At 37.4% G+C, this 14,130-nt stretch overlaps 1 protein-coding gene across 1 annotated transcript; it reads left to right on the top strand.

The window, feature by feature from the left end:
- On the top strand, positions 305-9,526 carry LOC109720276 (DNA damage-binding protein 1). Its single transcript, XM_020247269.1, has 20 exons — positions 305-493; positions 926-974; positions 1,596-1,655; positions 1,735-1,826; positions 2,385-2,436; positions 2,559-2,621; positions 2,770-2,819; positions 3,002-3,077; positions 3,268-3,477; positions 3,633-3,739; positions 3,990-4,098; positions 4,209-4,409; positions 4,901-5,116; positions 5,231-5,341; positions 5,970-6,245; positions 6,682-6,956; positions 7,551-7,902; positions 8,122-8,406; positions 8,602-8,829; positions 8,908-9,526. Exons 1-20 carry the CDS (start codon positions 390-392, stop codon positions 9,259-9,261), a joined length of 3,270 nt encoding a protein of 1,089 aa, XP_020102858.1. The 5' UTR covers positions 305-389; the 3' UTR covers positions 9,262-9,526.

The following is a 14,130-nucleotide window of genomic DNA, read 5'->3' on the forward strand; positions in this document are numbered from 1 at the left end:
TTAAAAAAGCACTTCTTTATTCAGGTAAGCAAAATCAGTTTAGGTGCCTGAAAATGGGCTCAACACAAACGGGCCGCGAAGCCTCCTAAAAAGGCCTTTTGTTCCATAGCGGGTTGCGGATTGGGCCCAAATATAGCTAATCCGGCCCAATTTTCTTTATATCCAAATCGGCTGCTGGGCCCTTGGCAATCTAGTTCGGTGCACAACTCTTCTCACACGTATGCGAACATTGCCGGCACGTGCGAACTTACTAGAAAAGCTCAGCTCCGCCCCTCTCGAAACCCATTCTCTCTCTCTCTCTCTCTCTCTCTCTCTCTCTCTCTCTCGTGCGCGCGCGCGTGCTCTCCGGCGAGGCGGCGGCGGAGGAGGACGAGGAGGAGGCGGCGGAGATGAGCGTGTGGAACTACGTGGTGACGGCGCACAAGCCGACGAACGTGACGCACTCCTGCGTCGGCAACTTCACCGGGCCCCAAGAGCTCAACCTCATTATCGCGTAAGGATCCTTTTCTCTAGGGTTCCACCCACCATTGCTAGGGTTTCATGTTGGATCCCTCTTAGTAAAACCTAGTCCGAATCACGCTTACGTTATTAGGGTTGCCCAACTTCTCTGTTCATTTTGCCGTTTATGTGGTTGTAGAATTGGGTTGTTCACGCTTTACTCGATCGTTTTATCCCTTTTCAGTTGAAGCAGGTAGTATAGTCATCTCAAAATTACGTTTTGGTCATCAATTTCACAATTTGCTTGACATTTTGAGGTGTTTGGTTATATTTTGCTTATATGTTGAATTTGTTGGATCCCTAAATATGGATCATTAGTTATTATCCGGCCACAATTGTCAGATATTTCTGTCGGATATCATGTAGAACAGTGACATTTGTTAATTCAATTTGCTAAATGAAGTGCTAAGGCTTTTTCATTTTGCAGGAAATGTACACGTATCGAGATCCATTTGCTTGCTCCCCATGGTCTTCAGGTAAGTAATTTCTTCTACCTGCATAACGTGTTCCGTATCCATGTATTTGCTATTTATTTTAGCATCTTTTTGAGAAGGTCGGAAATACTTTGCTAGCTTGATTACAAAATTGGGGTTGTGGAGATACTATTTGATATTTCTATCATTCACTTTGGAGATGAAGGAGTCGAGAGTTGTATGTAGAGAGATGTTAATATGCAGGAAGAACAGTTCAGGTTATACATTTATCCACAAATCTTTACTCAGTAGTAACCCTGTGGGTAATATCACAGTTGTGACTTTATTAGTTCCGAACCATAATCGGCTTGTGTTGCTCTACTATTTGTTTCACGTAACGAAATGCTTTGTAGGCACCAATGGAAAACAGTGTTTAATCGAAAAGCTTTCTCTACCTCCCCTGCACTTTTTTAGTTGAACCTTTTGAATTGGCATAATATAGTTTTTGTTTTATTTCTTGTCATCATGGATTTTCTTTTTTCCTTCAATTGACTTAACATTGGGTTTTTTACAGTTGTATACGGTCAGCTTATCTGCAATAAGAGTACTAACTACATCTTGATGTACTTACTTTAAAATGGACGCCCACTATTATTTACATTTTTCTACTCTTGCCTCTTGCAGCCTATGCTGGATGTACCAATATATGGGCGAATTGCAACACTTGAGCTCTTTCGTCCTCATGTAGGATTTCGACCATCTCTTTTGACACCTTTTGGCCTTTATACTTTCATATGTTTTATTCAAGCTTTTGTTATTACAGGGTGAAGCTCAAGATTTCCTATTTGTTGCTACCGAGAGATACAAATTTTGTGTTCTCCAATGGGATGCAGAATCGTCAGAGCTCATCACAAGGTTAGAGAGCAGTTGCAACTCACTCCCACTAGAGAATTATTAACGTGATGTGTTGTTCTTTTGCCTTCCTTGATGTAATTGAGCTTGGAAGTCATACATGAAAATAATATCTTTGTCTGTTTAAGTCATGAGGACCTCTGTAATTTTAAAAACAGCGTAAAACATGACGGAATTAATTTATCTTTCACACTATGCTACATTTTCTGATACAATTGCCGAGTCTCATACTCTCATAGTTCATGAGGAAGGTGGTAAAATCTTGGCCTTTTCTCGTGCTTTATGCACATCATCTTGAGTTCCAACAGATCAATTGAATTCTTGCAAGTTGAAACTGATGTATTTTGCATAGTATCTCTTTGTGAGCTTCTAGTATTGTAATGCAGTTATCATTTCTCTTCGGCTATTTGAATATTAATATTTTGTCTACAAAAAGTCTGCGGTTGATCTCAGTCACGGTCATACTTGGGCTTCTTTACATTGTTTCAATATACTGGAAGTTATTATCAATCTAAGAAACCAGTATATGAACACATTCATATGCACTTTTCTATTGAGCAGGGCAATGGGGGATGTTTCTGATCGCATTGGTCGCCCTACAGACAATGGACAGGTAGGTCCATAGATATTCTTGTATCTGGACCATAGATATGACTTATATTATCACTTACAAGCAGCTACATTGAAATTTGCCTTTGTCCCTGATATCGCCATGCTCTTTATTATCTGTTTTAGATTGGTATTATAGATCCGGACTGTAGGCTGATTGGTCTCCACTTATATGATGGCTTATTTAAGGTAACTTTAATTTAGTTGTTCAGTAAATTGCATGGAGTTTTGGATTTGCTTGGTATCAATGAAGGCATTTATTGTTTCAAAGCACAAAATCAGAGCAGTTCACATTCAATTATAGGATTATTAGTCACGGTTTTCTTTTTCTCTTCAGGTTATACCCTTTGATAACAAAGGACAACTAAAAGAAGCATTTAATATCAGGTACTGATATTATTTTCTTTTGCAATCTATCAGATATGCTGTTGCACTGTGAGTTATGCTATGCAACTGCTTATTTTGTAATTCAATCTGATCAAATGGTATCTAGTGACTATTCATGTATTACTGATTGTTCCAGCTGATAACTTTTTCATGGAACCATTTTCATTTTATCTTGACTGCAGGCTTGAAGAACTTCAGGTTCTGGATGTCAAGTTTCTATATGGCTGCTCAAGACCGACAATTGCTGTGCTTTACCAGGTTTTCCTACACTTTTGACTTGTCTTTCTCAGATTTCATGTTTCTAGCATTTTAATGATATTCTGATGCAATTCACATGAAACATTTATTCATGAACTATTGAGAGATGCCAATTGATTTCTATCTTGAGTTTAATATGCATTATTCTATGAGGATAAATGTTGTGATGGTTTGATTTTCTATTTTACAGGATAATAAAGATGCACGGCATGTTAAGACATATGAAGTTGCACTTAAGGATAAAGACTTTGTCGAAGGCCCATGGTCGCAGAACAATCTTGACAATGGGGCAGGACTTCTAATACCTGTTCCAATGCCTTTGGGTGGTGTTATAATTATTGGTGAGGAGACAATAGTGTATTGCAGCGGTACTTCCTTTAAAGCTATACCGATCAGACCAGTAAATATCATGTCCCTTCTTTCTTTCTTACCTTCCCCTCCTCACTCCCTAACTCGCTTAGTTTTCGCTTTAATTAGATCAACAGGAAAATACAATTACTATTCCCGTTGCTAATTCTGTTCTTTTTTCCTTGTATTCGAATGTTGGGTGCTTAGTCAATTACTAGAGCCTATGGGAGAGTCGATGCTGATGGTTCTCGATACTTGCTTAGTGATAACACGGGCCTTCTCCATTTACTTGTCATCACTCATGAGAGAGAAAGGTAAGTTTATGTTTAATGCATGGAAATACTAATTAAGCTGATAGATCTGCTGGATAATGGTTGCAGCAGCTGATTTGTTTAATGTGAGGGTGTCAATTTAAAGGAAAAAATAAGGTTGAGGGGTCTTTTTCAAAATGGCATATAGTTGAAGGGGCTGTATTTATGTGTACCTTTTCTTTCATATAGCTAACCTTATTTACATATTGAATTTTTTGTTTTGTTTTCGTTTTGACCTCTGGGTATGCTAAAGGGTAACTGGTCTCAGAATTGAGCAATTGGGTGAGACCTCTGTTGCATCAACAATATCTTATCTTGACAATGCAGTTGTTTTTGTGGGCTCCAGTTATGGTGATTCACAGGTATACCATTAATTAAGATACCATTTTTTGCTTAATGACTTCAGAGTACATTTGCTCTCTTGTTTAAATTTACTTTGTACTCAATGACTACAAATAGCTGTTTCAACCAGTTGATCAAACTGAATCTGCAACCGGATGCAAAAGGTTCATATGTTGAAGTACTTGAAAGATATGTCAATCTTGGGCCCATTGTAGATTTCTGTGTAGTTGATCTTGAGAGGCAAGGGCAGGGCCAGGTTGTCACTTGTTCAGGAGCTTATAAAGATGGTTCCCTTCGCATAGTTCGAAATGGAATTGGGATTAATGAACAGGTTTGGCTATTTTTTGTGTTTCATCTCTTCTTCTTCTGAAATATTGACACATATATGCCAAAGATATTTTCTATCTAGATAGTTATCTTCTTACCAAGCTCTTAGTACTATCGAGTTTTCTGTCGTTAGATCTATCCTTCGATCATTTTCGTCCATTAAATTATCTATTCAACCAACCACTCACTCAACCCTAGGGGACCACAATCATTTTAACCGCACATCCTTTCATCCAACGGCCGAAAACTCGATAGCACCAAGCGCTTGATACTATCAATAGTATAGTAGCATAAGTCTCTCTCTCTCTCTCTCTCTCTCTCTCTCTCTCTCTCTCTCTATATATATATATATATATATATATATATATATATATATATATATGTATGTATATGTATATGTATATGTATTTATATGTATAATCTCCTTTGTTTGTGGAAAATCAACCAAAAAATCATAATAATAATACCATGTATTTATTTTTCTTTCGGGATTAGGCTTCTGTGGAACTTCAAGGCATCAAAGGATTGTGGTCTTTACGGTCTTCTATGAATGATCCGCATGATACCTTCTTGGTTGTTAGCTTCATCAGTGAGACACGTATTTTGGCAATGAACATGGAGGATGAATTAGAAGAAACTGAGATAGAAGGATTCAATTCACAAACACAAACCTTACTTTGCCAAAATGTTGTGTATGATCAGCTTGTACAGGTGACACCCTCGAGTTAGATAGCATTATTCCAATATTTTTGCCACTTAGAGTATTAAAACTTGTTAATTTTTTTTTTCTAAGAACAAAATTATGATGATCAATGTTTGTGATAGGTTACTGCTATATCTGTTGGATTAGTCAGTTCGACCACTCGAGAGTTGCTTGATCAGTGGAATGCACCTGCAGGGTTTTCAGTGAATGTTGCAGCTGCTAATGCCTCCCAGGTTTACTTCTTTCAGCCAAAAGAGTTATCTAAGATTCTAACACTAAATTGGTCATATTGCATATGCTTGTATACATAATTAAGTAAATACTGAATCCTAGATTCATTTTATCATGAACTGTAAAATCAGCTCCAAAAGTCTACTGGAAACATGGTGTTAGTACTCTTTATGTCTATTATTATTTCCCTGATAACATTCTCGTCTTCAACTTGTCTCTAGTTATAGTCTGAGATTTATGTTCTCTTATGAATTTTGCACATTAATTACTGGGAGGCAACTTGTGCGAGACTGTCTAAGATTTAATTAAATAGATGCTGTCTAGGTTTCAAACATGGCTGCTTAACATCTTTGGTTACATAAAAAATACGTGCACTTAACATCTTCTTTGTAGTTTTGGCTTCTGTTTTCTTATGGCTCTCTCTCTCTCTCTCTCTCTCTTGTGCGTGCGCGCGTGTGCATGCACGCACTTGCTCTGTGTGTCTCCGTGTGTAAGGTGGCCTTTTCTCCTTGCTTGGAGTTTCCATTTGAATAGAGTTGTTGAATAAATGGAAATGTGCACACACACACTCTTTTAATATGAGAATGGCTTAATATGCTTATAGTTGTATGGTGCTTTTGTCAACTGCAGGTTTTATTGGCTACTGGAGGTGGGCATCTTGTCTACCTAGAAATTGGGAATGCAAAGTTGGTTGAAGTAAAACACATTCAGCTGGAATATGAAATCTCCTGTCTTGACATAAACCCGATCGGTGAGAATCCCAATTATAGCTCACTAGCAGCAGTGGGAATGTGGACAGATATAAGTGTTAGGGTATTCTCACTCCCAAGCTTAGAACTAATGACAAAGGAAAATCTGGGTGGAGAAATCATTCCTCGCTCTGTTCTTCTGTGTAATCTCGAAGGGGTATGGTCTCGATGTCACATTTAGGGCAAATTGCTTTAATACAAAGGCTGCCAACGTTTGTAGGAGGTTTCACTTGGGATCCGACCTTTCAATTGTTATAGTGGGGTCCCTGCCCTTTGCATTTCATTGCAATCTTGTCTTTTAATCAAATTTTCTTGTTAAATTGGATGCTTAGAAGTCCACAGGTCATCCTTATGGCACTCAGATGAAGATTACGGATATCTTTGTCTGATTTTATTGAAGTGAATGCAAAGGTTAGGAACCAAATTGTTACTATTGAAAATTTTGGGACCAAACTGAAACTGTGCTGGAGGGTTGCAGACGCCTGGTGCAATTTATTCCTTACATTAGTGGCGAAGAGCTGTGATTGACTGAAATCAATCTCCCTTCCTTGAAATATTCTTCTTTTTTTTTCTCTTTTTTTTTCCTTTACCAGGTGTCGTATTTGCTTTGTGCCCTTGGTGATGGGCACCTATTCAACTTCCTACTCAACACAAAAACTGGTGAATTATCTGATAGGAAGAAGGTTTCTCTTGGCACACAACCTATCAGCCTTCGTACGTTCTCTTCAAAAGATGCTACCCATGTGTTTGCTGCATCAGATAGGCCGACTGTTATTTACAGCAGCAACAAGAAGCTGCTTTATAGTAATGTTAACTTAAAAGAAGTCAGCCATATGTGTCCCTTCAATTCAGCTGCTTTCCCAGACAGGTTCTCTCTCTCTCTCTCTCTCTCTCTCTCTCTCTCTCTCTCTCGCGCGCGCACGCGTGCGCGTGCACACACACACTGAGCATAAGGGTTAGGCCATATTATTAGTTGTTTTCACTGTTCATAATGCAATGTTGTTAATCTAAATCACGACTGTAAGTCATATAAGAGTTCTTTTAATAGTATGTTGGTCGGATATGTTAAGATAAACTAAGTATTTTCTAAGTTTCTTAAGTTTTCTGTTTTTTTAAAAATAAATAAGAACGTTATCTGAACTATATGGTTTCATTTATACTTTGTGGTTGTTTGGATGCAAAATCCCTTGTCACTTGTTAAGATAGAAACGCAGAATATGTTTCGAAGACTTTTTTTGCTGTTGAAGTTCTGCCTTTTATGTGTAAAACTTAGGATTTTGTGCGTTCTTATTGTTGCATATGGAGTCTTTTGTGTAACATCGCTAGAAATAAAGCTGTAGCCCATAGGTGTCTTTGTATTTACTATTTATGGTTCTACGTTAGCTTTTACATTACTTTGTATTATTGTTATCTTCTGGCTATTGACTATCCTGTTCATTGAACATCTTAATCATTGCAACAGCCTTGCGATTGCTAAAGAAGGTGAGCTTTCTATCGGCACCATCGACGACATCCAAAAGCTTCATATCCGCACTATTCCTCTGGGGGAACATGCTCGTCGAATTTGCCATCAAGAACAGTCTAGAACGTTTGCTATCTGTAGTCTGAAGAACAATCAGAATAGTACCGAGGAAACCGAGACACATTTTGTCCGTTTATTGGATGATCAATCTTTCGATTTTATATCCACATATGCTCTCGACACCTATGAGTATGGCTGCTCGATCATCAGTTGTTCTTTCTCGGATGACAACAATGTTTACTACTGTGTGGGGACAGCGTATGTCTTGCCTGAAGAAAATGAACCCACCAAGGTGAACTTATCATTATTTGTGCTAGAACTGAAACTTCGGAGCTGTGTCATTTCATATTTATCTTTCTATCAAATATACAAAAGAATTGGAGTTCTTTAACGTGTCGAGAGCGTTGAAAATGATCTCTTTAAAGAGATTTCATTTTGCTACTTGTATGTGTAATCATATTTGGCCTTTCTATTGTTGCCTTGGCTTATATTCTTGTGCAACCTATTCTAGGGCCGCATCTTGGTTTTCCTAGTTGAGGATGGGAAACTACAATTGATTGCCGAGAAGGAAACGAAGGGAGCCGTTTACTCACTTAACGCCTTTAACGGAAAGCTGTTGGCCGCCATCAATCAGAAGATCCAGTTATATAAATGGGTGCATCGGGAAGACGCGTCCCGTGAGCTGCAATCTGAATGTGGTCATCACGGGCATATACTCGCCCTTTATGTTCAAACCCGTGGCGATTTCATCGTGGTCGGCGACCTAATGAAGTCTATATCCTTGTTGATATATAAGGTACCGTAGCAACCTATATTCCCTCTCAGCTAGCATTATCTCAATCTTGGAGTTAATTCCCTAAAATAGTTACATGTATGGACTAGAAAACTGTTCTCTTAGTTTTGGAAAGAGGATCGAAGTTGCAAAATTAGAGCCAGTCCAGTCTTTGCAAAAACATTTATCATAGTAACTGCAAGTTCCTTATACTTGCAGCATGAGGAAGGCGCGATTGAAGAGCGAGCGAGGGACTACAGTGCAAATTGGATGACCGCACTTGAGATCCTTGACGATGACATCTACCTCGGTGCAGAGAACAACTTCAACCTCTTCACCGTCCGTCGCAACAGTGATGCTGCAACTGATGAGGAGCGTGGCCGCCTCGAAGTTGTTGGAGAATATCATTTGGGCGAGTTCGTCAACCGCTTCCGACATGGCTCTTTGGTAAAGTCAAGCGGCCATTATTCTTAAAAGCTTTAGCTGTCTGAGAGCCAGGTAATCCTAATATTTCATATTCAACAGGTAATGCGTCTTCCTGATTCAGAAGCTGGTCGCATCCCCACCGTCATTTTTGGGACTGTAAACGGTGTCATTGGTGTCGTGGCCTCTCTCCCCCACGACCAATACTTGTTCCTTGAGAGGCTACAGTCCAACTTGGTGAAGGTTATAAAGGGGGTTGGTGGGCTTAGCCACGAGCAGTGGCGGTCGTTCAATAATGAAAAGAAGACAGCCGATGCCAGGAACTTCTTGGACGGCGACTTAATCGAATCTTTTCTTGATCTCAGTAGAAGCCGAATGGAGGAGGTTTCAAAGGCGATGGGGGTCCCAGTGGAGGAACTGTGCAGGAGAGTCGAGGAGATGACGAGACTGCATTAAAATTTGGGGAAAACAACGATATGCTATGCATGTAAATTATTATTCCTGGGTGGAAACTTAGTTGTTCGTTGTGCAACACTATGTGGTGTTCTTTGTGTAGTTTTGAGACGAAATATCAAACAATATTTTTGCTTTTTTGTTGCTCAGGAGATAATAGCTGTTTGATTATGCATGTTTATTGCTTTTTTTCTCCCAGTTGCTTTCATGGTTTTTGTCTTTTCGGATAATTTTGTTAAGTAAATGAGTAACAAATTTAAGTTTTAAACTGCATATTTGGGTGGAGATATTGTGCGCGGTATGATGTTGGTACATTTGGATGATTGAATTAATTCTTTGCTGCTCTATATTCTCTGCAACTAATGCTATAATTTGTCGTCTTAAAAGAGGTTTTATGTTTATTCCTTTCATTTGCCTTCTTTTTTTCTTTTTCTCTTTTTTTATTGTATTACGCTATTTTCATCCGAATGCATTTACTGTGAGGAATGTTTATATCTGGAAACTACCAGTATAAATCTGAGGGCAATTTACTGTGTATATAAGCGTATATATGGTAGACTTTCGGTAATAGAAAATCTAATATCTAAGGGATGGTGTTCAAAAGGCTCTACATAAATGATCTGTAACTTGAAGCAGATAATACCCCTTAAACAAACCCAACCATAATAGATTATATATATAAATAGATGGGCTAAAATAGGATGAGTTGGAGACATCACGGATGCCCTTCTTTTTTTTCTTTTTTTTTTTCTTTTCTTTTTTTTTTTTTCTTCTTCAAGCAGCTGTGGAAACTGGAATGTAGCATCTTACCAAGGAATCCAACAAAAAAGATACCTACTATATTCTCCTCAGATTAGTTTTTTCCAATATGCTGAGACAAGGACAAGCATGGAAAGCACACTCTTGGGCCTTTGTACTCTCTTTTAATGGGACTTTTCCTTTACGTTTTAGAGGATAATTGTGTAAGAGACGTGCGATAAGAGCGCGTCGTATTCTCTTCCGTGGGTTGACATATTCTGATTTTAATACAAATACATCAATTTATTGAATCTGATCATTGTATGCGGAATAAAATTTGATATGATGTAAAGAATCTATAAAATGAACTTTTGGCACTTGTAGCCAACGAACGAACACTGGGACGTAGGAGGTGTCCCAAGTCCCAACCACACAAAAAACGTGGAGCTTTGAGAGGAGTACTGCACTTTGTTTTGAGAGAAAAAATAACGGTCGTTTTTGCATTTAGTCTCCTCAATTTTATTTTGTTTTTTTACAACTACTAGCCTTAGTAAATTTATATTTGTATATATAATCATCTTCTTGCTACGTTGGTATTTTAAAATTGAATACGATGATTGAATCACCGTGTTCATATCTCTACTATAGTCTCTCTTTTTTAACTTAGGGGCGATAAAAAATACTAAAAAAAATATAGTGATCTAATCGCCTTGTTTAAATACACCGATTGAATCACCATATTTAACTTATAATCGCCATTTAGGCGCTCCTGTGGTAAGAAAAAGACTATTTATGCAAATATAAATATGTTAAAGTTATTTGTAATTTTTTCTTTGTGAGAAGATTAAATACTAAAAAAAAAACCCAAAAATACCTCATTTGAGAGAGAGAGAGAGAGAGAGAGAGAGAGAGAGAGAACTCACTAGAGAAAAAAAGGACAAACTATGCTAGGGAGAGTTTTGTGGTACTCGTATAAGAAAGGAACGTCCATGAAAGGCTTTCAACGTTCAACCACAGTACCGACCAATACCGACCGTCCCTAGCATAAGTGATAAAGAGCTTGGTAGTTGATACCCGAGGTCCCAAGTTCGAATCCTAGTTGATTTATATTTCCAGCTAAGTTTATTTCTAAATGAAATAAACGAAGCGAGTAGCATGATACCTATCTCTCTCAAAAAAAAAAAAAAACGTTCAACGACAATGCATCTCGTAGTCCAAAATCACTAGCTGCGATAACGAACACAACAATTCAATATAAAGTGGCTGTTCTAAATTACCGACTCAAAATATTTAAATTCAACTGTTATAGTTATATTTTAGTATAATTATAATTTTTTAATTCGATATGGAATTATTAAGACATTTCAGACGTTTCAAAACATATGCAGTATATTAATTATAAATGGATGCGTTTTCTACGGCATGCCTCTCATATATATAGGATGCATTTTTAAAAAGTCACCATGTATATATATAATACTGCACAAGTCGATCTCAAACTGTAAATGTGTTATTCAAAGATCATCCACCAAACCATAAGACTTTTTCATATATAACGCACGGCTTCTTTGACGAGTATTGGATGCGTCCATTATTATTATTCTTATTATTATATTCTCATTCTCTCATCACATTAGCTCCCATGGAGATCTTAGTACAAATCTGACCTACCAAAAAATTAGAAAGCAGTTAGACCGTCACATGTCAGATGACGCTAACTTCTTTTTCATGTCTTAAACAAAAGAAGAATATATTTTATGAAATTATTATAGGTCATTAATAGAAGAAAATATTGGCTAAATCACGTAAATCCACTCCTGTTAATATTCGATTTTTCACTTTTTTTCTCTGTCATTCAAAAATTTATATTTTATCTCCTTTAAAAATAAAAAATATTTACAGGAGGTACGCTGTAACAAAATGACTAAATTGCCTTTCATCTTTTTTGGTGGACGTTGACGGAGAGGTGGGCAAGGGCGAGCGTGAGACGGCGGAGACGAGCGAGGGCGTGTGTGTGGGCGTGGACAGAGAGGTGGGTAAGGGCGAGGCGGCACGGCCGAGAATGAGAAAGGAGGAGAGTTTCGAAAATATTTTCGGTATAAAAAATAGGGTATAAACGGAACTCTAATAGAACACTGACGGCAGAGATCAAAAAAATTTTTTTTTTTAAGGGGGCACAGTATAAGTTTTTAAATGATATGAAAAAAAAGTAAAAAAAAAAATATTGATAAAGATTTTTTCTGTAATTTAGCCAAAAATATACTTATATAATAGCTAAAAAATTTTAAAATCCATACCTTGTTAAATTTCAACATTAAAAGGTGCAGCGTTCTCGTATACCTCGAAGGATGCGACAACATCTTAATAATGTGGGAAAAAAAAAAATAGTAGTAGTTGGACTGAAAAAAGAGATTCAAATTATATATCTCCATGCATAAAGAAGGGTAGAGACCAATGGGATTTGTCATGTCATATTCAATCAACTTGAACAAGATCCTTTTCTAAATTTTATTTGATCAAAGGCTCTTAAGTGTGTGGTTTTATTTAATAATAAATTGTGATTTTTGAATAATAAATTTGGGGTTTTTTTTTGCAAATAGCCCCCTTACAAATTTTTTTTTTAAATTGGCCATGTCAAAAATTTATTTGCAAAAATGACCCTGGCCCCGCCACGCAAGCGCCACGTCAGCGCCACGCAGGCGGGGCGGGGCCAGATGGTTAAGTTGAACACGGTGAACCATTCACCGTATTCAATACAAAGTTTTTGTATTGGATACAAAATAGCTAAGATCGAAATATTTGTATTGGACACGGTGAATTATTTCACCGTATCCAATACAAATAATTGGACACAGTGAATGGTTCACCGTGTCTAATACAAATACCTCTAACTTAGCCATTGTTGGGGTATTTGTATTGGACACGGTGAACCATTCACCGTGTCCAATACAAAAATCTTGTATTGAACACGGTGAATGGTTCACCGTGTTCAACTTAAACACCTGGGCCCGCCATGCCTGCGTGGCGCTGACGTGGCGCTGGCGTGGCAGGGGCAGGGCTATTTTTACAAATAATTTTTGGACGGGACTATTTTTACAAATAAAATTTGTCATGGGGCTATTTGCAAAAAAAACCCTAAATTTGGTGCATGCGACAACCCAAGTTATTTCCAACGCAAGCAACTACGTCAAGTAGCGTGCGAGTGAGCTTTCACTAGTTTTGCTTTTCAATTTTTTATTTTTATTTTTTTGCTACATATATTTTTTATTGGTTATTTTGTATAAAAATTTATTCTCTAGGTCATCCGTTTTAGGACTACTCTCGCCCTAACACGTTTAACTTTTTTAACCTTATGAGACTAGCCACCGTTCAAAATGTTTAACTCGGGTTAAGAGTTTCAGCACTATTATATCATATATGTAATATTACCTGGAGTCTCACATTCTCCTTCCCTTAAATCTTGACGTTCTCGTAAGGCTCAGATTCACAGGTATATATCAAGCGATGTAAGACTCGTTTCGCTAACCTAAACCGACTTTATGATGAGTTGCATTCCACCAACAACAGTCAACAGCATATATAAGAGCCTTATTCTTCCCGCTGTATAATCTTATCTCAGTCGAGACTCATCTCATCACACTTTTGGTTGGTAATTGACTTTGATATCAATTGTGACGCCCCAACTTTCCAGAGGATCATCCATTCTAGAACTACTCCCGTCTTAACACGTTTAACTTTCATAATCTCTTGAGCCTAGCCACTATGCAAAATTCTTAAGTTGAGTTAAGTGTTTTAGCCTTATTATATCTTATATATAAAACTATCTCGAGTCTCACAAATATACATATTTTATTTATTAAAAGAATAAATTTAGTCGTTATAGAAGTGAAGCAACTAGATTTTGAAAAAAAAATTTAAGTCCATAACAAAAGATTTTAGTCCAAACATGTAAATAGAAAAAAATGTCTAATATTGTAGCAAAAAAGAGCCAGAGATTCTATGGTTATTTATTTACGTAAACACTTGTACTTCATGAGGATAAGTTTGCAAAATTCATATATTCGAAGGTCTAAGTTGCAAATAACTTCCCTAAATATAATATATATATATAGCTTCTCTCCCGTAAGCGCTGAC

This window comes from Ananas comosus, linkage group 14 (genome assembly GCF_001540865.1).
Source record: "Ananas comosus cultivar F153 linkage group 14, ASM154086v1, whole genome shotgun sequence".
Classification (NCBI taxonomy): Eukaryota; Viridiplantae; Streptophyta; class Magnoliopsida; order Poales; family Bromeliaceae; genus Ananas; species Ananas comosus.